Below are 22,736 nucleotides of genomic sequence, written 5' to 3' on the forward strand. Positions count from 1 at the left end.
TTGGATGAGAATTTAGGAGGCATGGTTATTCAGTTTGTGGATGACATCAAAATTGGTGGTATAGTGGCCAGTGATGAAGGTTATCTAAGATTACAAATAGATCTTGATCAATTGGGTCAATAGGCTGAGGAATGGCAGATAGAGTTTACTTTAGATAAATACAAGATATTGCATTTTGGTAAAACAAACAAGGGCAGTGCACAATTAATGGTAGAGGTCTGGGTAGTGTTGTAGAGTCGAGAGACCTAGGAGTTTAGGTACCTAATTCTTTGAAATGTGGTCCCGTGTAGAAGGTGTTTGGCATGCGTGCCTTCATTGCTCAATCCTTTGAGTATAGGAGTTGGAATGTCATGTTGAGATTGTACAAGACATTGGTGAGGCCTCTTCTGGAGTAATTTGTCCAGTTTTGGTCACTCTGCTATAGAAAGGATAATATTAAATTGGAGAGGCCTCAGAAAAGATTTACCAGGATATTGCTGGGACTGGAGGGTTTGAGTTATAAGGATAGGCTGGGTCTTTTTTTCACTGGACCACAGCCTTACTGAGGCTTATAAAATCATGAGGGGCACAGATAAGGTAAATATCAAAAGTCTTTCACCTAGGGCATACTAGGGGGCATATTTTTAAGGTGAGAGGAGAAAGATTGCAAAAGGACAGGGGGGAAACTTTTTACAAAGAGAGTGGTTTCTGTGTGGAATGATGCAGTTATAGTTACAACATTTAAAAGATATATTTGGATAAGTTCATGATGAGAAAAGGTTTGGAGGGATATGGGCCAAATTGAAACTATTTTGGTTTGTGAACATGGTGAGTGTGGACTGGTTGGACTGAAGGGTCTGTTTCCATGTTGTATGACTCCAAGACTCTAAGATTATTGTTATGTATGGCCTTAAAGTATCATATTTCAGAGACAAACTAAGACCGTCTGAGAAAGTAATCCTCCGTGGGAAACTATTCTTAATTCTGCAAGCTCTATGTTGAGATATGCTCGACCGTATACATAGGCAGACAAACAAAACAAGAGATAGTTATGTGAACATGTCAAGTCTATTAACGTCACCAATCAACAGAACATGTCCTTCTACATAGGGCTCCTTCTGTGGTGCAAGATTACACTGATAATTTCTACGTCTGAGGACATGATTACATTCTAGTGACCGATTTTTTCACTGATTGTGATGAATTAAATAAATCTTTGGTGTAAATGATTGTTGATACACTAACCATCACGGTATGTACCTTAGGTATGTCTCAACAAATTGCATCTGACAATGGCTGTGTATGTGGTTGAATATAACATCTAGTCCACATAACATATACCAAAGAAAGGTTCTTCTTGCGTCAGACAATTAAAGTTGAATTCCACTGTTAACTATTTATCAGGAACAAAAACAGAAATTGCTGTATTAGCTCAGCAGGTCCAGCAGCAATTATTTATAAGACAGTGATATCACAATCTGTGATGCACAAAATTTGAGTTCTATTCCTTCTGCACATTACTCACGCAGAGAGCTGACTGACAACATTGACTCTGGTGTGAGGAAAACATGACTGTGGGTGAGGCAACCACTTCTTATGCCAGAACATGACATATTATGTCATTACATAATTATCTTAAAGGCTTGTCTGGTCTGGACTCTGTGCCAGAGTATGACAATTTCCTTTGAGCAGAGCCACTCTTTGGTTTGTAGGATATCTGATTATGATTGTGATATAAGTACAGCAAAAGCATCAATCGAGAGTCATAGTAGGCCATCAATTTCCTGACATTTTCCCTTGTTTGCAGATTACAATGAATGTGCCTCACTTGATGACAATGACTGCTCTCTCAAGGCAAAGTGCATTAACACAGAGGGATCCTACACTTGTAGCTGCCTTGACAGTTTTGTGGATGCAAACCCAGCTCGACCTGGCAGAAATTGCAGAGGTAAAACTTGGTTTCCATAAGGACTAATAATTACAATAATATGTACTGTTCATTGCTGTTCAATTTCATTTGCTGCAATGGTCATTTGTAACCTCCTTTATAATGTTATTATCCCAGCCTATGATACGATATAATAAGTTGAGTGAAATATGAATTGATTGATTTTTCTTGTTGTTTTACTGAACATGCAGCCTTTGGGGAATGAGGTCTGCTGTCCTTGTCTGCTCTGGGCTTCACGTGGCAATGGACCCACAGCGGTGTGGGTGGCTCTCAGCTGCTCTCTGATATGGTCCAAGCCACTCAGATGATGAGGCAATTGGATATGTATGCTGGTCTGGCCAGTGGTACCCATGTTCTAGGAAAGAATATAAGAAGTGGAGAAATGGGAATGACAGAAAACCAGCAGAGGGTGATATGTGTATGGAATGAGCTTCCAGAGGAAGCGGTGGAGGCTGGTACAATTACAATATTTCAACTGCATCTGGATGTGTATATGAATTGGAAAGATTTAGAGGGATATGGCCAAATTCTGGCAAATGGGACTAGGTTAATTTAGAATATCTGGTCAGCATGGAGCAGTTGGACCGAAGGGTCTGTTTCTGTGGCTGTACGTCTCTGTGATGGTTTTTCACTGAAGCCTAAGCACGCCAGACAGGAGATTTGGTTTTAACAATGAAACAGAAGTTTATTATGCAAAAAAAAAGAAAAATAAATCAAACAAAACAAGCTAACAGAATACAACACTGCCCGAAAGATTTCAAAACTCACGGCAAAGCAAAATCCCCTCAATTTTACAGTTAATCAAAACTCAGAGAAATCTTTTTTTCATTGTTCAATCTCTACATTCGACTTAATTGCTTCTTGTCAGTATCTGTCCTAAGAGCTGTGAAGACATTCCCTTAAGTACATGTGTAACTGAGGTCTGAGACTTTCTCAGGCTTGAATAACCAATGAATGTTCCAAACCAAGCACTTGTAGTCTGGATGCTTTCTAAAATGAAATGCATATGATTTTTGAGAAGATTTGTAGCTCAGGTTGAAGTTCAGGTTGTAAGTTTGCTCCCTGAACAGGAAGGTTCATTTTCAGACATTTCGTCACCATACTCAGTAACATCATCAGTGAGCACCTGGTGAAGTACTGGTGTTATGTCCCACTTTCTATTTATGTGTCTTGGTCTCTTTCAGTGGGTGATCTCATTTCCGGTTCTTTTTCTCAGGGGTTGGTAAATGGGGTGCAAATCGAAGTATTTATTGATGGAGTTTCAGTTTGATTGCAAGGCCCTTAGGATTTCCTATGCATGTCTCTGTTTAGCCTTTCCTAGGTTGGATGTGTTGTCCCAGTCGAAGTGGTGTCCTTCTTCATCTGTATATAAGGATACTGGATGATAGTGGGTCATGTCATTTGGTAACTAGTTGAAATTCATGTATTCTGGTGGCTAGTTTTCTGCCTGCCTGTCTGATGTAGTGTTTGTTACAGTCCTAGTGTGGTATTTTGTAAATGACATTTGTTTTGCTGGTTGTTTGTGGATAGCTTTTTAGGTTCATCAGCCACTGTATAAGTGTGTTGGTAGGTTTGTGGGCTACCATGATACCAACATACTTAAACAGTGGCTGATGAACCTTACGAACCCTACACAAACAACCAGAAAAGTGTATGACATTTATAAAATACCACGCAAGGACTGTAACAAACACTACATTGGCCAGACAGGCAGAAAACTAGCCACCAGGATACACAAAGACCAACTTGCCACCAAAATACATGACCCACTATCACTAATATCCTTACATACAGACGAAAAAGGTAACTACTTTGACTGGGACAACATATCCATCCTGGGACAGGCTAAACAGAGAAACACACGGGAATTTCTAGAGGTCTGGCATTCAAATCAGAGCTCCATCAATAAACACATCGATTTGGACACTATGTATGAACCTCTCAGAAAAAGAACTGGAAATGATATCACACACCTTAAGAGACCAAAACACATAAATAGAAAGTGGGTCATAACACCAGCGCTTCACTGGAGGCTCACTGATGATGTTACCTAGTATAGTGACGAAACGTCTGAAAACGAACCTTCCAGCTCAGTGAGCAAATATACAACATGAAATGCATATGTTGCAATAATGTATTCCCTTAATGTTTTTTTTCTAGGAGACACCATACTTGTAACTGACTTCCATCTTATCTACTTCAAACAATCGACTCCAACAACTTTTAAGTTAAATTTTGAAAGAAAACTTGCTCATCCTAGATTCTGTTAAACTAATGGCTTGATTATGGCTCTGTATTATTGTAAACTCCTATGGCAAACAAACCTCCATAAGCACACCAAGAGACCATCCAATTAACTCCTCTCTGCCACATACTGATTTAAAATCATGTTTCCAGAAATCTGAAATAAACTTAGATAATGGTGCAAATATTCAACAGGTCAGTTAATATCTGCGAAACATCAGAAGCCCACTCCTGTCTCTAGAGATGTTGCCCGCACTACAGGTAGTTCCCGCATTTCATGTTAATATTTTACACTCATAGCCCTCGACAAAGACCACAGGCCATGAAAACAATGGTTGATTCCAAACCCTTTCTAGCTGAAGCACTGAGGGCAACTTCTCAAGACTGACACAGTGAACTCCACCTTTCTGGTATTATGGAAAACAGAACAATATCCACTCTCAGTTTTTGCTTCAAAACAAATCCAGTTCTGTTAGACAGCATCTTAAAGGTTTCACCTTGAATCTTACAACTTGCCTAGCTTCTGCTCTATTTCTGATTAATCATTTGCATTGAACTCATGCTGTGTGGTATCAGTAATGATTAAGGTTTTGGGTTCAATGCCTTTTCCCAATATTTTGAATGAAGACATTGAGCCTTCATTAGGTTAGAAGACAGCACATGTCTTTCTCGCCAGTTAGTGGGTTTTCTCCTCATTTGAAAAGTAGGTATTCAAGACAAGCATCTTGAAGATAAGTGAGAACATGGCAATTAGAAATGGGAGTAGGCAATTCAACCCATCGAGCCTCCTCTGCTATCTAACATGATCATGGCTGATGTTATCCTGGTCTCACCTCCACTCCCCTGCCTACACCACATAACCCTAGTTAAGATTACGCATCATGTTTTTAAATACGGTTTTAAATCCCACTGAATCTCGTACAAAGACATTGTTCATGCTTTGAGACACCATCCTAAATCTTTATCAGTTTTCTTGTGATTTATCAAATATACAGCATTTTCCCAACTGGTAATGTGAGCCATTTAATTGAGAAATGCACTTTATTTTTTTTCTGAAGAGAACATTTGGATGTTGTACATCTTTTAAAATTAGTTCGAGGGATGCGAGTACTTTTTGCCCCTTCATATCTCCCTTGAAAGGTTCGTGGTGAGCTGCCTTCTTGAACTACTGCAGTCTGCCAGGCGGAGGGGCACTCATGTGGTAGGAAGTGGGGTTCAGGATTCTGACTCAGTAACACTGAAGAAATGGTAATTGTAGTGCCAAGTCAGGAAGGTATGTGGCACGGAAGGGATCAGATGGATTGTGATGTTCTCATGCATCTGCTGCCTTTGTTCTTTGAGGTGATAGATGCCATAGAGTTTGGAAGGTGCTGTTGACGAAATATTTGAAGAAACATTTGTTGAAGGAACATTTGAATCTGTATAAAACCCCAGTGAGACTGCAGATAGAGAACCAGTAGAGATCCTCACTTTGGAGAAGATATTTAGGTGGATAGAGAGAGCACAGTGCAGATTCACTTGGATGTTGCCTGGCCATGAGACTATATAAATACAAAGAAAGGCTTGATGCATTTGAGCTGTTTCGATCAAAGGAGAAAAACATTTCAAATAGTAAGACAGTCTGGAAGCAAGCAATGGGGTTAAATAGAGGGGACAAATATTGAAAGTGTAGTTTTACGCAGATCATGTGAAATGCAGTATCAGAGCTTAGGGATCAAAACAGTGAAGAGATAGGTGGCTGAAGAAAAGGGCAAAACAAAAAGGTATAAGAGCAATGCGGGCATCATCTTCAGGCCTATTTCTTGTGGGCACACAAACACTGAAAGGGTGGACCTGCTGTTACATAATTTGACTGAGAATGATGCTGACAGGAGAGTAATGTATTCAGCTGAACTTTCCTGGACTTCTATATCAAGCTCCAATGTCTCCTGCAGAACCCATGGTGTTGAACCCAACAACTGTAGAAGCAGCTTCCCAATCGATCATGATAAGCTGCAAACTTCATGAGATCTCAGTCATAATGGAACGATCATTCCTGGAAGAGAAGAAGATACCACCGTCTACTCTGCACCTGGGGAACTCCCACTGCAATGGGAGCATTGGCAACTTGACTCATGTTACCCTTAAGGTCGGCTGGACTGAGTGTGGAACTCAAATATCAAACGTAAGTTTCTTTGTTGTTTATCTACTGAAATAAAAGTCTGTCAAATCAGACTTTCAAGGTAAACGTGACTCGAAGATCTCAATAGGGCTCCATTGCTCATGACTTTAATATTGAATAATTTACAGTAAGGAGCAATACCTAAGGTCTGTTGTGTAATGGACTCACTTCACCACTGCAATTGTCAATCTTCAGTGAGGGTTACTTTAATGCATGAACGAAGTCCACTTGGACAAATTATTGGAAAACATTATTCTCTCTGCAGCTGAATCTCATCAGACATTGCTGTAAATAGGAGGGAACAAGAAAGTCTTCAAAAATAAACTGTTGCTACCTTGATATCTGTGACAAACTGAACATGCTTTCCAGGTACTAATTTGGTTCCAGAACTGCAAAGTCATGCCAGTAACTTTTTTCAAACCTGCAACACCCCAAGATTTCGGCATTCCTCCAATAAGGGGCTTTACCTGATTTTATAGATTTGACTCTTGCCTTCAGCTATATAGATCTGAAGCTTTGGATATCCCTCCTTAAAGCTTTTTGTCTCACTACTTACTTCCTCTTCTTTGTGATGACCTCTCAAACCGGTCCGCATTTCTGATTATTTCTTTTTGAGGGCTGGTGTCAAATTCTGTTTGATCATCCGCTTTGGGATATTTTGTCACATTAAAGGTTTAAAATGAATGTGCATTTTTGATTATCTATTTTAATATCTATTTGATGGATATGTTGATTTAATTCAGAATGCAACACACACGGTCGTGAAAACAACACTTCGTAACATCCCTTACTCCAGCACGGTTTCTGATGGTGCTAAACTTGAGGTTCCTGTAAATTGCACATTTGACAACAGCCTTTTGCTCACTGCCGGCTACAGTCCCAACGGGTAAGTATCGTATGTGTATCTTGATTTGGAGATGCCGGTGTTGGACTGGGGTGTACAAAGTTAAAAATCACACAACACCAGGTTATAGTCCAACAGGTTTAATTGGAAACACACTCGCTCCGAAAGCTAGTGTGCTTCCAATTAAACCTGTTGGACTATAACCTGGTGTTGTGTGATTTTTAACCATGTGTATCGTGCTATTGAGAGAGCTTGCCTTTAAGGCTCACGTGCTGTATGTATAAATTGTTGTGACTCTGTCTCACAGTTGGTCTGCTCTAGGTTTGGGAGATGTACATTCAGAAATCAACTGGTTTGCTCAAACGTCTGCTTCATAATATACAGTGTGTTTCATTGTTGATCAGAAAGCTAATCTATGTCATTAAAGAGATTGTTTATTTGACCACTATCATTAACATGACAGTAATGTGACCTGTTTCATTGAGGTCAGACAGACCCTGAGATACCTGAGCCTAGCTGTCAGTATTGGTGTCACGAGACTGAAATAGAATCAGGTGCCGAATGAGAATATCACACTAAATCTTCTTGTTAACTCTGAGAACTGAAAGATACACGGTGGTGGGGGGAGGGGGACATTAGTTAAATTAGTTAGTACATGGTGGAGACAGAACTCCAAAAATTCAGGTTTCAAATTTAATAGACTATAGCAGGTCAAGAGGACAACAGGCCCTTTGATGGAATAGGTCAGTTTGTCTTAGTGCCTCTGCTCCACCTTCCACTTCACCTCATTTCACATGGTCTACAGAAAGAGCTCATTATCCTTTGAGGATTGATTTGTTGCTGGTGGACAGGACTTCTGTCTGAAACCATGATGTCTCCATGACCCAAAATTAACATTTTAGTTCAAGGGACATTAGTTCTCCTGAGTGAGATCCCTAATGTCAAGCATGAGCCTTCCACTACTATCAAGAAAATGAGGCCGAGTTGTCCTCCAAAAAGTTGTGGGAGCTCAGTCATTAATTTCAAGACAGTGATCTCTCGAGTTCTAGTCACTAATGATAACCATGACAATGGGAACAGCACAAAAATACAGCAATGAGGTAGTCGGTTAGTCACCTGTGGAGCAGGTATGAGGGGCTGAATGACTGTCTCCTGTCCCCATGTTCCATTATGGACAGAAGGATGCAGATGGTGCCCTATATTGGAGCCCCTTCCTTCGAGATGAGGTCACTGCCCAGTATCACCCTGTGGTAGTTGATGAATGAGGCTGGGATTTCAACTGACTTAGAGTTTGAAATGTACATGAGCTGGGGCTGGTGGGGAAAGAAGGAGAGTTGTGGGGGCGGAGAGCAGGATGGGGATGATGCCTTTGCCACCTTCTTTGCTGAGGTGTAGAGGGAATCCCTGGAAATTCAGACTGGGCGTGGAGACATATATGTAATACTCTTACTTCCGTTCATTTATTGCCACAGCTCTGTTAAACCTTGGTCACTACGTGGTTCAGAGCAAGCAAAAACCATTGCTCCAACTTAAGGGAAGTTCACTTTCAGAGGGTCAGTACTGAGGGACTGCCGCACTGTTGCAGGGTCACTACTGAGGGAGTGCTGCAATGTCACGGGGTCACTGCTGAAGAGGTGCTGCATGGTCACACGGTCAGTGCTGAGGGAGTGCCCTATTGTCAGTTGGTCAGACCTGAGGGAGTGCTGCACTGTCAGAGGGTCAGTGCTAAGGGAATGCTGCATTATTGGAGGGTCAGTGCTGAGGGAGTGTCCCACTGCAACAGGGTCAGTCCTGAGAGAGTGCTGCATCACTGCAGCTATACACTGTTCTTCCTGTTAATGCCTGTTCTAACGAACAATTCAGAATCCTCAAGGTTGCATTGAAAGTGATAGACAAAAGGTATGCTCCCCAAACAGCGCGGCAAACTTCACTTTAAAACCTCCAACATCTCTCTTCAACCCCAGTAATGTATATAGTTATTGTTGTACAACAACATTTCTGCATTGCTATCATCATATGAATCAGGAGGAGGATGAGGCCATTCAGCCCCTTAAGGCTGCTGTACCATTCGATGATATCATGGCTGATCTAATCGTGGCCTCAACTCCACTTTCATGTTGACCTGATAACATTTGACTTCCTTGTTCAACAACAATCCATCTAACTTTGCCTCAAAAATATTTACTAACGCCTCCTTCACCACTCTCTGGGGAAGAGAGTTCCATAGGCTCACAACCCTCTGAGAGAAAACTGTACTCCCCCGTCTTAAATGAGAGAACCATTTCTTTCCAAACTGTGCTGCTACTATAGTCTCTCCTCCAAAGGGAAATATAATTTCTGCCTCCACTGTCTCAGGTGCTCTCCAGACTTTATATTTTTCATTCCTACAAACTCCAATGTTATAGACACAAGCCATCCCATTTCAACTCATAAAGTAAACCCTATTTTGTAGGAATTAGTCAATGACCTTTGCTGAACTGATTCTAGCGTTGGAAGTCACTGCGACTCAAAATATGCCTCAACACTAATTTTAGAATCATGGTGAAGTTGTCCAGACCACAGGGCTGCTCTCTCATTAGGGTGAGATGGCTGACAGTGGCTTAACCTGTGAACCACCATATCTCAGGCAAGGGGAGAAGCTGAGAAGGAGAGTCCTCATGGTAACCTCAGTGGATGTAGTATTTGAACCCACACTTTTGGCATCATTCTGCATCACACACCAACTGGCCTGCCAATTGAGCTAATCAGCTCCGGGGGTTGAGAGGGAGAGAGTGGGGAGAGAGGGAGGAATGGGGGGGAGAGAGGAAGAAGTGGAGGTGGACAGAGGGGGGAGGCAGGGGAGAGAAAGGGAAGAATTAGGGAAAACCCAAAAGCAATCTATACATACGTGAGGAATAAGAGAATGATCAGAGAGGGGGTAGAGCCAATCAGGGGTAGTGGAAGGAATTTGTGTCTGGAGACTGAAGAGGTAAGGGAGGCCCTAAATGAGATTTTTGCTTCAGTGTTCACTAGGGAGAGAGACCTTGTTGATAGTAAGAACACCGTGGACCAGGTTAATAGGCTTGAATAGTTTAAGGAAGTGGATGTGCTGGAAATTCTGGGAAGCATCAAGAAAGATAAGGCCCCGGGCTAGACCAGATATATCCAAGGTTACTACGGGAAGTGAGGAATGAGATTGCTACACTATGGCGATGATCCTTGCATCCTCACTCTCCATGGGAGTAGTACAGGCTGATTGGAGGGAGGCGAATGTTGTTTCTCTGTTCAAGGAAGGGAATAGGGAAGTCCCTGGGAATTACAGACTAGTCAGTCTTACAACTGTGGTAACCAAGTTACTAGAAAAGATTCTGAGAAATAGGATTTATGATTACTTGGAAAAACATAGTTTGATTAAAGATAGTCAGCATGGCTTTGTGAGGGGCAGGTCATGCCTCAGAAGCCTTATTGAGTTCTTTGAAGACTTGACAAGACAAGATCAAGCAGTGGGTGTGGTGTATATGGATTTCAGTCAGGCATTTGATAACATTCTCCACAGTAGGCTCTTTCAGAAAGTTGGGAGGTATGAGATACAGGGAAATTTGGCTGTCTGGATACAGAAGTGGCTGACCAAAAGAAGACAGCAAGTGGTAGTGGATGGAAAGTATTCCACCTGGAGGTCCATGATCAGCAGTGTCCTGCGGGGGTCTGTTCTTGGGTCTCTGCTCTTTGTAGATTTTCTAACTGACTTGGATGAAGAAGTGGAAGGGTTGATTAGTAAGTTTGCCAATGACATAAAGATTGGTGGTGTTGTAGATAGTGTTGAGGGTTGTTGCAGGCTACAACATGACTCTGACAGGATGCAAAGCTGAGCTGAGAAGTGGCAGATCGAGTTCAACCTGGATAGATGTGAAGTGATGCATTTTGGAAGATCAAATTTGAATTTGAATACAGGGTTAAGACAGGATCGTTGGCAATGTGGAGGAACAGCGGGTTCTTGGGATCCATGTAGATAGATCCCTCAAAGTTGCCACTCAAATTGATAGGGTTATTAAGAAGGCAAATGGTGGTTTGGCTTTCATTAACAGGGGGATTGCGTTTAAGAGCTGTGAGGTTTTGCTGCAGCTCTATAAAATCCTGGTTGGACCACACTTGGAATATTGTGTCCAGTTCTGGTCACCTCATTATGGGAAGGATATAGAAACTTTAGAGAGGGTGCAGAGGAGATTTACGAGGATCCTGCCTGAACTGAAGGGCTTGTCTTATGAAGAGAGGTTGAGTGAGCACAGTCTTTTCACATTGGACATGAGAAGGAAGAGAGGTGACATCATAGAGGTGTACAAGGTAATGAGAGGCATAGATAGAGTAAATAGCCAGAGACTTTTCCCCAGGGCAGAAATGGCAGAAGCAACGGGTCATAATTTTAAGGTGATTGGAGGAAGGTATAGGGGAAATGTCATGGATAGGTTCTTTACACAGAGAGTGGTGGGTGCGTGGAATGCACTACCAGTGGTGATGGTAAAGTCAGAGAAATTAGGGACATTTAAGCAACTACTGGACAAGCACTTGGATGGCAGTAAATTGAGGGATGTGTAGATTAGATTGTTTTAGATTAAGATAAATGCTCGGCACAATATTGTGGGCTGAAGGGCCTGTACTATGCTCTACTGTTCTATGTTCTAACTCCCTCCACTTAGAATGCTGGTATGAGGCCAATAGACTTATGCACCCAACTTGTGCTCATCTGTGCAAACAGATCCTGCAGCATTTCTAATCAAAATCATGCCATAAATATTTCCAGCTGTTTTTCATCAGTACTCCACCCAGGATTCTATCATACAAAGTGCTTAAAATGTCTAACCTATGAAAAAATATCTAATAGTGTAAATGAACGTACTCATCATTCTAGAGCACTTCTCTGGCGTACACAAAACAAGTCAGACCAGTCTGTGTAAATCTCAAGTTCTACTAGTTTACGCTTCTGGATCACTCTTCCCACTGCAAATTACATCCATCTCGTCCATGGTGGTGTTGATCCTTCAGACTTCATTCCTTCTCCTTGCTGGGCTCCTCCACACCTAACCTCCTCTTCCTTCAATGACTCATTGAACATATTCATAAATAGTCTCTACTTTGATCATTAATTCTGTTCGTGCATTCTGCAGCTTCGCAATCATCTGTGTTAAAAAAATCTACCTCCTGCCCTTTCTCCTATGAAAGATCACATTAAAGAAACAATGTTAGAGATCCAAACACAAAGTAGTAATCTCTTCCAGTTGATCTTTTATCATTGGCACCTCATTCCAAATCCTTCAGCCTCTAGAACACTGCTTCCTGAACGTCTTCTAACTGTGACCCTAGTTACAGACCTTGAAAATTGTTGTGACTGTGAACCCTTTCCAGTAAGATCCGTTGGGGCATTGGGTGAGTGTAGAAGTGAGTAGTGAGTAGAGAAGGTGCTGGGAGGGGTGGGGAAGGGACCTGTGAGAGTAGGAGGTGAGACCTGTCGAAGTGAGATGAGACCAGAGTCAGTGTTGGGGAAGGGGGAAATCTGTGAGTGTGGAGGTGTGAGTTAGAATGGGGTTGGAGTTAGAGTGTACTTTGTTGGGAGACCCATCAAGGTTTTTGCTGTCTCAAAGCTTGTGGTCCACCTGTGGTTTTGATTTTGGGATACCCTGCTCTAAAAACTGTCTCTATCTACCATGTCACATTGACTCAGAATTTTAAATATCCCAGCCATAGCATTTGTCAAAGATCTTCCTGAATAAAGGCTGAGTTTGTCTTTTGATATTTCAAAATGGTGCCTGTTGCTTTATTGAGTCTATGAACTTTGTATCTGTACCTCTGTAAAGTATGACATTTACTGATAAAGTTTCAACTTATTTAGTTGGATTCCAAATCCTAAATCAATTATTTTGTTCCAACAATGAACAGAACCAGCCGAGAAGGAGTCGGAGATTATATGGCCAGCATTGAGACAATCAGCAGAAACCGTACATTAACAGAAGGTGCTCGTTTAGCACCTGAAGATGAAGTGTCCATTCAAGTCTCAATTGAAACATCAGATAGCAGAGCCAAGCTGATCGTTGCAGAGTGCTGGGCAACACCAAGCAACAATTCAACCAGCCTGACTTCATACCCTGTAATCAAAACCGGGTAAGGGATGAACGACCAAGGTATATGAAGGGAAAGGAGATGTGTCAGTTGGGAGCTCAAATTCCTTCATAAGGTCTTACTTTCCACATGAAAAATGAAGGCATTCCCCATGCAAACTGTGGGTTTCGCTGATATTCTTTCCGATGTTTGAACTGTTGATGCACTAATGTGTAACTTTTTTTTCTTCCTGAAGTTTCCTCCTCTTATTGTCTCTTCCTCACCTCTTCAACCTTCTCTGGCCTGAAGGCATTGTTGTTCATTAGGCACAGTTGAATGGGGAAAGAGATGCTTCCAGATCTTTGCTTATGTGGTCATATTCACATGTTGTTGATTTTAAGGGGTATGTGATTATAATTACTTGATATAGATGTTTTGAGAAGATTTGAAGCTCAGGTTGAGGTTCTGATTAGATTAGATTCCCTACAGTGTGGAAACGGGCTCTTTGGCCCAAAAAGTCCACACCGACCCTCCGAAGAGCAACCCATCCAGACCCATTTCGCTCTGACTAATGCATTTAACGCCATGGGCAATTTAGCATGGCCAATTCACCCAACCTGCACATCTTTGGACTGTGGGAGGAAACCCACGCAGACACAGGGAGAATGTGAAAACACCACACAGATAGTTGCCCGAGACTGGAATCGAACCCAGGTCCCTGGAGCTGTGAGGCTGCAGTGCTAACCACTGAGCCGCTGTGCCGCTTGCTGAGCTGGAAGGTTCATTTTCAGACATTTTGTTACCATACAGATAACATCTTCAGTGAGTCTCCGGATGAAGCACTGGTGGTATGGCCCACTTTTTAGTTATGTGTTTAGGTTTCCTTGGGTCGGTGACATCATTTCAGAGACACGCGCAAGAATTCCTAGAAGCATGGCACTCCTACCAGGACTCTATCAGCAAACATCCCATTTACCATCCCCTGAGAACAAGAACAGGAAATGGCATCACCACAGGAAATGGCATCACCAACCCAAGGAAACCTAAACACATAAATAAAAAGCATCCATCCCACCAGTACTTCATCCAGAGGCTCACTGATGATGTGACCTAGTATGGTGATGAAACATCTGAAAATGAACCTTCCAGTTCGGCAAGCTAACTTGCATTCAGAACTTGTTTTATAGTCAACAATTTATAATGATTTACTGATAGTTTACTGAGAAGCAGCAGTTTAGATATATGACCCATGACAGATGAGAATACTTTCTCAATCTCTCTCATGTCCCAGTGGTCCTGTCCCTTTTTGTAGAGGAATCTGGCTGCCTTCAATGGTCTCAATGCCAACAGACTTTGTTCTTCCATTGGGCTGATAGAGAGAAACTCTTGGTCTTGCCCCTGGAAGATAGTGTGGCTCATTTCCCTGGGTCTCCTTGCCCCTTCCTCCCATTCCTGACCCGGTTTATATACCTTATTTTGGAGCAAGCCATCAATACTGTGCCAATGACCTGTCTAGCTCCTCTTGGCCTATGACCATGGGACAGCTACTCATGAATCAATGACCATTATCCTCTTGCCCGCTTTCATCTGTGAGTTAATTTAACATCCTTTCTAAAAATGAAACCCTATGTTTTTAAAAAAAAGCATGCTCATTATCGGATGCATTTGGCAGCAAAACAATTGTTTGACACAAGTTCAATGGGCATCGTGATCTCTATGTTTCTCATAATTCTTCTTTCTTGTTTTCAAATACCAGAATTTTGGAAATTTGAGTCCTGTTGTTTTAGCAAATGAATTAAATCTCGTGCTACACAATAAATACAAGAAAAAAAATTAGTTTTTAAGAGGCATTAGTGGGTTTACAAGAATGATTTCAGGGGTTATCAAGATAAATTATCGAATGAGGCATGTTTTCTCTAGAATTTAGGAAGTTAACGGGTGAGCTGAACAGTTGTCAAGATATTGACAGCAAAAGACAGGATATATAAAGGTAAACTACTTCGACTGGCTGGGGATTCTTGGGGGTATAGACTGAGAATTAGGGCCAGACTGTTCATGAAAGATGTTAGAAAGCACTTCTATACACAAAGGTAAGAGGTACAATTAGTAAGTTTGCAGATTACACCAAAATTGGAGGTGTAGTGGACAGCGAAGAGGGTTAACTCAGATTACAACAGGATCTGGATCAGATGGGCCAATGGGCTGAGAAGTGGCAGATGGAGTTTAATTCAGATAAATGCGAGGTGCTGCATTTTGGGAAAGCAAATCTTAGCAGGGCTTATACACTTAATGGAAAGGTCCGAGGGAGTTTTGCTGAACAAAGAGACCTTGGAGTGCAGGTTCATAGCTCCTTGAAAGTGGAGTCGCAGGTAGATAGGATAGTGAAGAAGGCGTTTGGTATGCTTTCCTTTATTGGTCAGAGAATTGAGTACAGGAGTTTGGAGGTCATGTTGCGGCTGTACAGGACATTGATTAGGCCACTGTTGGAATATTGTGTGCAATTCTGGTCTCCCTTCTATCGGAAAGATGTTGTGAAACTTGAAAGTGTTCAGAAAAGATTTACAAGGATGTTGCGAGGATTGGAGGATTTGAGCTAGAGGGAGAGGCTGAACAGGCTGGGGCTGTTTTCCCTGGAGCATCGGAGGCTGAGAGGTGACCTTATAGAGGTTTATAAAATTATGAGGGGCGTGGATAGGATAAATAGACAAAGTCTTTTCCCTGGGGTCAGGGAGTCCAGAACTAGAGGGCATAGGTTTAGGGTGAGAAGGGAAAGATATAAAAGAGACCTAAGGGACAACCTTTTCACACAGAGGGTATAGAATGAGCTGCCAGAGGATGTGATGCAACATTTAAAAGGCATTTGGATGGGTATATGAATAGGAAGGGTTTGGAGGGATATGGGCTGGGTGCTGGCAGGTGGGACGAGATTGGGTTGGGATATCTGGTTGGCATGGATGGGTTGGACCGAAGGGTCTGTTTCCATGCTGTACATCTCTATGACTCTAAAGGGTGTTAGACGTTTGGAACTCTCTTCAACAAATGGCAGTGGATGCCAGATTAATGTTGCATCTGGACATGTTTGAGCAAAGGTATTGAGGGATATGGAGGCCAAAGGCAGATACATGGAGTTAGGACACAAATCAACTATGATCTCATTAAATGAGGGAACAGGCTGCAGGGGTGAATGGCCTACTCCTTTTCCTATGACTGCAATATCCAACAGTGTTTGGGTATAGTGTTCTGTCATGAAGAGAGTATCAGAGATCAGTCAGATTTCCTTACTCACCACACGCCTCATTGTTCAGCAGGAAACACAGGGACAGGTAGTTGGGAGTGGTGAGGGTTTATGTCTTTTCTCATTGGTCCAGGTTTTACTGCCTGAGGGCATCACTCCAGCATAGATCAGAGTCTGTACTCCTGACTTGCCTGATGAGATCCCAGTTCCTACCTTTATAGTATTGCTGAACTTGTGCCTGTGAATGTACAAATGAACTTATGTTAATAAAATATACATTGATGAGATGCATTGGAGCCATTCTTATTTTAGACATCCTAACTGCTGAACACTGAGCAAGTTCTGTTTCTATTTTATAGATGCCCAGTTCTAGAATCACAGACAAGCATATCTGAAAATGGAAACTCCACAAGTGCGAATTTTACTGTGAAAGTGTTTTCATTCATTAACCTGCCTTTCGTATACATACACTGCCAGGCTTGGGTCTGCTTGGAAGTTAAAACAGCTTCATGCCAACCGGTAGGTCTAACAGCCAGACTCGAGAACACGGGTGCTAAATATTCTTTGTCATGTAGCTTATTTATATTAATTTTATATCCTGTAAGCCAAGCCTGTGTGAGTAGAATAAAAGCCACAGAGGGAATTCACATGTCCCAAGATCCCCCCTCTTCCAAGTGAGTTCACAATCAGATTGTCTGAAATTGAGATGTGAATCGGAACTTTATAGACTGAGCTCACCTACTCTGAGCTTGCTACAGCATCAATCCCACGTCTACTATTTCTGAGATCACCGATTTGCAATCTAAAAGCTAGAGATTTCTTCCTTTGGTTAAGGCATCAAAAGAAAGTATTTGGAGATTCTGCTGGCTTTCTATCTTTTGAAATCATATCCATGGTGTTAGACTTGGCTCGGTAACACTTCTCTCTCCAAATTGGCATATTTTAGATTCAAGTCCCATTCTGGAAATTTGAGCACCCCAGTGCAGTACCAAGGGAGAACTGCAGTAGCAGATAGGCTGCTATTTGAATGAAGTGTTAAATTGAAGCTCTGTCTGTCATCTCGGTGAGATATGAGTGATCCCAGGTTGCAGGAGACGGAGGAATTTTCCTGTCTTAGGTTCAGGAATACCCTTCAGCCCATCAAGCTGTTCTGCTGTTCAATTCAGTTATGGCTATTTATGGGTGGCACGGTGGTTAGCACAGCGCCAGAGACCCGGGTTCAATTCCCACCTCAGGCGACTGACTGTGTGGAGTTTGCACGTTCTCCCCGTGTCTGCGTGGGTTTCCTCCGGGTGCTCTGGTTTCCTCCCACAGTCCAAAAATGTGCAGGTTAGGTGAATTGGCCACGCTAAGTTGCCCGTAGTGTTAGGTAAGGGGTAAATGTAGGGGTATGGGTGGGTTGCGCTTCGGTGGGGTGGTGTGGACTTGTTGGGCCGAAGGGCCTGTTTCCACACTGTAAGTAACCTAATCTTTCTCAATGCCATTTTCCTGTGCTATTTAAATTTCCCTTGGAAAGGAAACCATTACTAACCCTTAGATAATATCACTAAAGCACTGTCTAGTCAATTATTTCATAACAGCTTGTGGGACATTAGGACCTGAAAATTGGTTGCTATACAATCGTTTTGTTTTATTTGTCCCCCAGACCAAGAGATGCAAGAGCAGAAGTTGGCCATTCAGCCCATTCAGTCTGCTATGCTATTAAATGAGATCCGCAACTCCACATTCCTTCCATTTCCTTACTGATCAAAATTTTGTCTCTCTCATCCTTGAATATACTTAATGGCCCACGCTTATTAGCTCTCTGCGGTAAAGATGCACTATCTTCTGAGAAAAAGAATTCCTCCTCATCTCTGTCTTAAATGGGTGACTGCTTACTCTGAGATTATACCCTCTGGTCTAAAACTTAGGGGTAAAAGCCAGACCACATGGTGCACCAGTGGTTAGCACTGCCACTTCACAGTGCTAGGGACCTGGGTTCAATCCCTGCCTCAGGCAACTGTCTGTGTGGAGTTTGCATGTTCTCCCTGTGTCTGTGTGGATTTCCTCTGGTTGCTCTGGTTTCCTCCCATAGTCTAAAAATGGGCAGATTATGTGGATCGGCCATGCTAAATTACCTATGGTGTCCAGGGATGTGTGGGTTAGCCATGGGAAATACTGGAGAGGAGTCTGGGTGGGATGCTCTTCAGTGTGAACTTGGGCTGAATGGCCTGCTTCTACACTGTAGGGATTCTATGATTCCAATAAACCTCTCCACATTGATCCTGTCATGTTCATTGAGAATCAAATTTCAATAAAGTTTCCTTTCAATTTTCTAAACTCCAACGCATATATGCCCAACCTATTTAATCTCTCTTCAAGAAAAGTCCGTCCATTTTGGGATTTACAAGATGAGTCAGACCTGAATGTGTCACTCACCAGTTTTACTGGATTATTCTGCGGTTAGACGAATGTAGGATAACCAAAGTGTATCAATGCGGCGAGGGAGTGGGAAGCTGACTTGTTTGCTTTAGGTATTAGTTTAACTTCATCTCCCTGAGAGTGCACAAAATCTTCTTGAATGACTAATGGGTCACAGTGATGCAAATTGTGGTGAATTGACGACTTTCCCTGATACTGAGGAGCATGGTGGCACAATGAGTGAGCACAGACATGCCCAACATGTGCCCAGCATGAATGTGGTCTGCCAAGGCTGTGAAGCCTTGTCCAAGAGACACAGACCAACGGGCACAGAAGTGGGTTTGAAAATTACTGTCAAACTGATTGACAAATCACAGGGTCTTTGTCCCCGCACTTGCCACTGATTGGCTCATCCAGCGACTACAAGAGAGAAACAGCTTGTTCTTGGGCAAGCAGCAAAAAACAAGAAAGTGAGAGGCTTTTATATAGTTTCCGCAGTGCCAATTCTCTCTCCGCCTGTGGTAATACTCCTGACTGAACAGTTCATAGTCTTCTGAGGAGTGAAAGATGGCAGTGAAAGGGGACCATTTGAGGGAATGGTGGTAGGAGCAGTGAGCAGGTGTCTGGTCACTCGGGCAAGCGAGTGTGACGTAGAGTAAAAGCACATCACAAAGTCCATTGTGAAAATCTTCAAGCATTCCTTGGCCATGGCAGGGTAGGTGAGTGCAAGAGCCTTTGAGCGTGAAAGGATGAATGAGCCAGAAAGAGAGTGGGCGTGAGAAAGAGAGAGGGAGAGAGAGACAGAGAGAATAAGTGTGCGAGAGAGAGAGAGCAAGAGAGAATGTGTGACATAGTGAGAAAGAGAGAATGAGAATGCAAGAGAGAATGAAAGCGTGTGATGGGTGAGGATGGGATTGCGTGAGGGAGGATGAGATTGCGCGAGAGACAGAATGACAGTGTGAAAGAGAGGGAATGCAAGGGAGAGATTTTGACAATGCAGGAAAGGGAGAATGAGACTGTGAGAGGGAATGACACCATGAGAGAATGGGTACAAATGAGCATACATGAGAGGGAGAGAAAAGGAGAAGGAGTGCGTGCTGGGGATGGAGGGATTAGAAATGTTTGAGAGAGTAAAATTAAGGATAGGCGGAAGGGGTTGGACAGTGAATTTGTGTGCGTATGGAGGGGATTAGACCGAGAGTGTAAGCGTGAGTGGGAGATAGAGAAGTGTACATCTGAGATGGAGAATATACTGAACCCTGTCGTTTGAGACCCATTCTCCCTTCCTCCTTACACTGACCCCTAAGTGGAAATATAATTGAAATGTGTCCCACTCACTGATATAAAATGGCTGTACAACCCTGGATTAGCACATAGCTTTTAAAAGTTTGTTGCAGAAAGAGCAATGTCATTGTAGTTCAGTGCAGCCCACAGCACAATTGACCTTACTATGACATGGATGTGTCTAGATATTGAGATGAATGCGTGGGTTGGGTGTTAGTGCTGAAGTTTGGAACAGGTTGCACTGCGTGTCAAACAGGATCAAACTGCAAAATAAATTGTGATCAACATGTGCATACTTGACCTGGCAGATGGTGCTGGATCTAAATGCCTGGAGCGAATTTATTTGTTATACTAATATATTTTATAACACATTCTAAATAAACAAGTTTGAAATTCAGAAACAAAAGCAGAAATTGCTGGAAAAGCTCAGCAAGTCTGGCAGCATCCGTGGAGAGAAATCAATGTTAATGTTTCAGAACTGTTCTGAGGAAGGGTCATTCAAGCTGAAACATTAACTCTGATTACTCTTCACAGACACTGCTAGGTTGCTGAGCTTTTCCAGCTATTTCTGTTTTTGCATTGGTTTACAGCCTGCGCAATTCTTTTGGTTTTTATTAAGTTTGAAATTCAGCTCTACTTGTTGCTTTACGTTATTTTGAAATGGTGGCACGAGGTATCGTCACATTGACATTTGTTGGCACTGCCACATTGCTGTTTCAAAATTAACACTCAGAGCTCACAGCTCAACAGCAGACACAATCCTCTCATTTATGGCTGTATTATGACTGAAATAGGCACAAGACACTGCTCCTTTGTCCCACTACTCAGTGGGTTGCAACATAAACCAGTGGTATGTTCTCAAGTTCTGATATGCTTTCTCCATGTTGGATCCAGAATTAAAGGATCCATCAACTTTAATATTCACAGAATTATTGACTTTTTATAAAACAAGATATTTTCAATGAAGATGCAGAATTAGCTAATACATGGAATTGCTAACATGGAAACGTTGCTTACCCATCTATTAATCCAAAATATACACAGATACATTTCAGATAAGGGAGAAATAGGTTTCTCTCCACAGTGGTTCATTTAAAGAAAGGGAAAACATGCTTTGGCCAATAGTGGCTATTTTTGAGAGCAAAAAGGTTACAGTATGGAATGCTCTGAATTCGATTAATCTGGTGTGTGGCCAAATCAGTAAATACACACAGTTGTACCTTAGTGACACAGCTTACTCAGGTAAATAATGTTTAGAAGTCTGTTTTCAGACATCCTGATCTCACAGTAAAATTCTTTCGAAAGTAGGAGACATGAGCTAAGCAACTTATTCCATAGCAGGCTTTCCTCCACTGAAAAGTACAAGCACAAATTCTGAGCTGACAAACTCCATACAAAATGAACATCCACAAAACGTTGTCATAAAACAGCTCGCCATTTTCCCGTAAGTGATTTCAAGCAGCTAAGACCAGCAATTTGTCTGGAATCAGGTGGCTTCCAAGAAATAAAAGTTCCATCATCTTTTCGCTGATCTTACAAAAAACAATCTTGGCATCATCGCAAGCCTTCAACTTCAAGTCCACAAATAATATTGAAAACGATGAATCTTCGTAACAGTGGCAATAAGAGATGTGCCGCACATAGCACTGACCATTACCCTCCAGTCTATCGATCATGTTAGTAGTAATTGACTGTCAAGACACTGTGGGTATTGAGGCACCTGTTATTTCTTCTTTCCCTGAGAACATGCACAATTTCATCATTGTGCAAATCTTTCAAGAATAGTAGTAGGATAAAGCAAGGTTGTACCCTGGTTTCAACTCTCCTTGGCATGTCCTCACTATGCTGCTATTGTATGGCTTTGAGAGCCTAAATGCGTTTATTTATTTGCATAAAAGACCAGATAACAAGCTGTTCAACTTGACAAGATAGTGTGCTGAGATCAAAGTATGAAACACCGTGGTCTGTGAGTTGATGTTTGATGATGTTGTTGTGTTGGAATCCTGTAGCTCACATCAGCCTCGAGAGCAGTTCACCTATTCCTGCAAGGAGTTGGACTGATTACCAGAGCTAAATAAATAAAACTTATGGGCCATGGTGTACAGGTACAATCTTCCATCAACATTGATGACCTTACCCGAAAGGTGGTTGTCAGTTCCACGTGCAATTATGATCAACAATTACTGATAAGCTGGTCTAGTCAGCACCACGGTTACCAAGACTGCAGCTGCCATCTCAAAGCTGAGAGGCTGAGTGATGTTTTTTGTTTATTCATTTGGAAAGTGGGCATCGCCGACTGGACCAACATTTATTGCCCTCAGAAAATGTTGGCGAGCTGCCTTCTTGAACAGCTGCTGCTCATGTTCTGTAGGTAGACCCACAATGCCCAGAGGGAAGGAATTTCAGGATTTTGACCCAGTGACACTGAAGGAATAGCAACATATTTCTAAGTCAGGAAGGTGAGTGGCTTGAAGAGGAACCTGAAGATGGTGGTGGTCCCATGTATCTGCTGCCTTTAGCCTTCGAGGTGGAAGTGGCGTAGGTTTGGAAGGTGCTGTCTAAGGATCTTTAG

General features: G+C 42.3%; 1 protein-coding gene across 3 annotated transcripts in view; it reads left to right on the top strand.

Moving 5' to 3' along the window:
* The window catches only part of LOC140486490 (uromodulin-like 1), a 117,342-nt gene that overhangs the window by 81,250 nt on the left and 13,356 nt on the right, over nt 1–22,736 (top strand). For all 3 annotated transcript variants that reach the window (XM_072585722.1, XM_072585723.1, XM_072585724.1), the window contains exons 23-27: nt 1,787–1,927; nt 6,106–6,335; nt 7,076–7,218; nt 13,087–13,308; nt 16,840–16,999. In XM_072585722.1, the coding sequence (XP_072441823.1) occupies nt 1,787–1,927; nt 6,106–6,335; nt 7,076–7,218; nt 13,087–13,308; nt 16,840–16,999 (896 nt within the window). The remainder of the gene's footprint in view (nt 1–1,786; nt 1,928–6,105; nt 6,336–7,075; nt 7,219–13,086; nt 13,309–16,839; nt 17,000–22,736) is intronic.

Source organism: Chiloscyllium punctatum, chromosome 15 (genome assembly GCF_047496795.1).
Source record: "Chiloscyllium punctatum isolate Juve2018m chromosome 15, sChiPun1.3, whole genome shotgun sequence".
NCBI classification, from domain to species: Eukaryota; Metazoa; Chordata; class Chondrichthyes; order Orectolobiformes; family Hemiscylliidae; genus Chiloscyllium; species Chiloscyllium punctatum.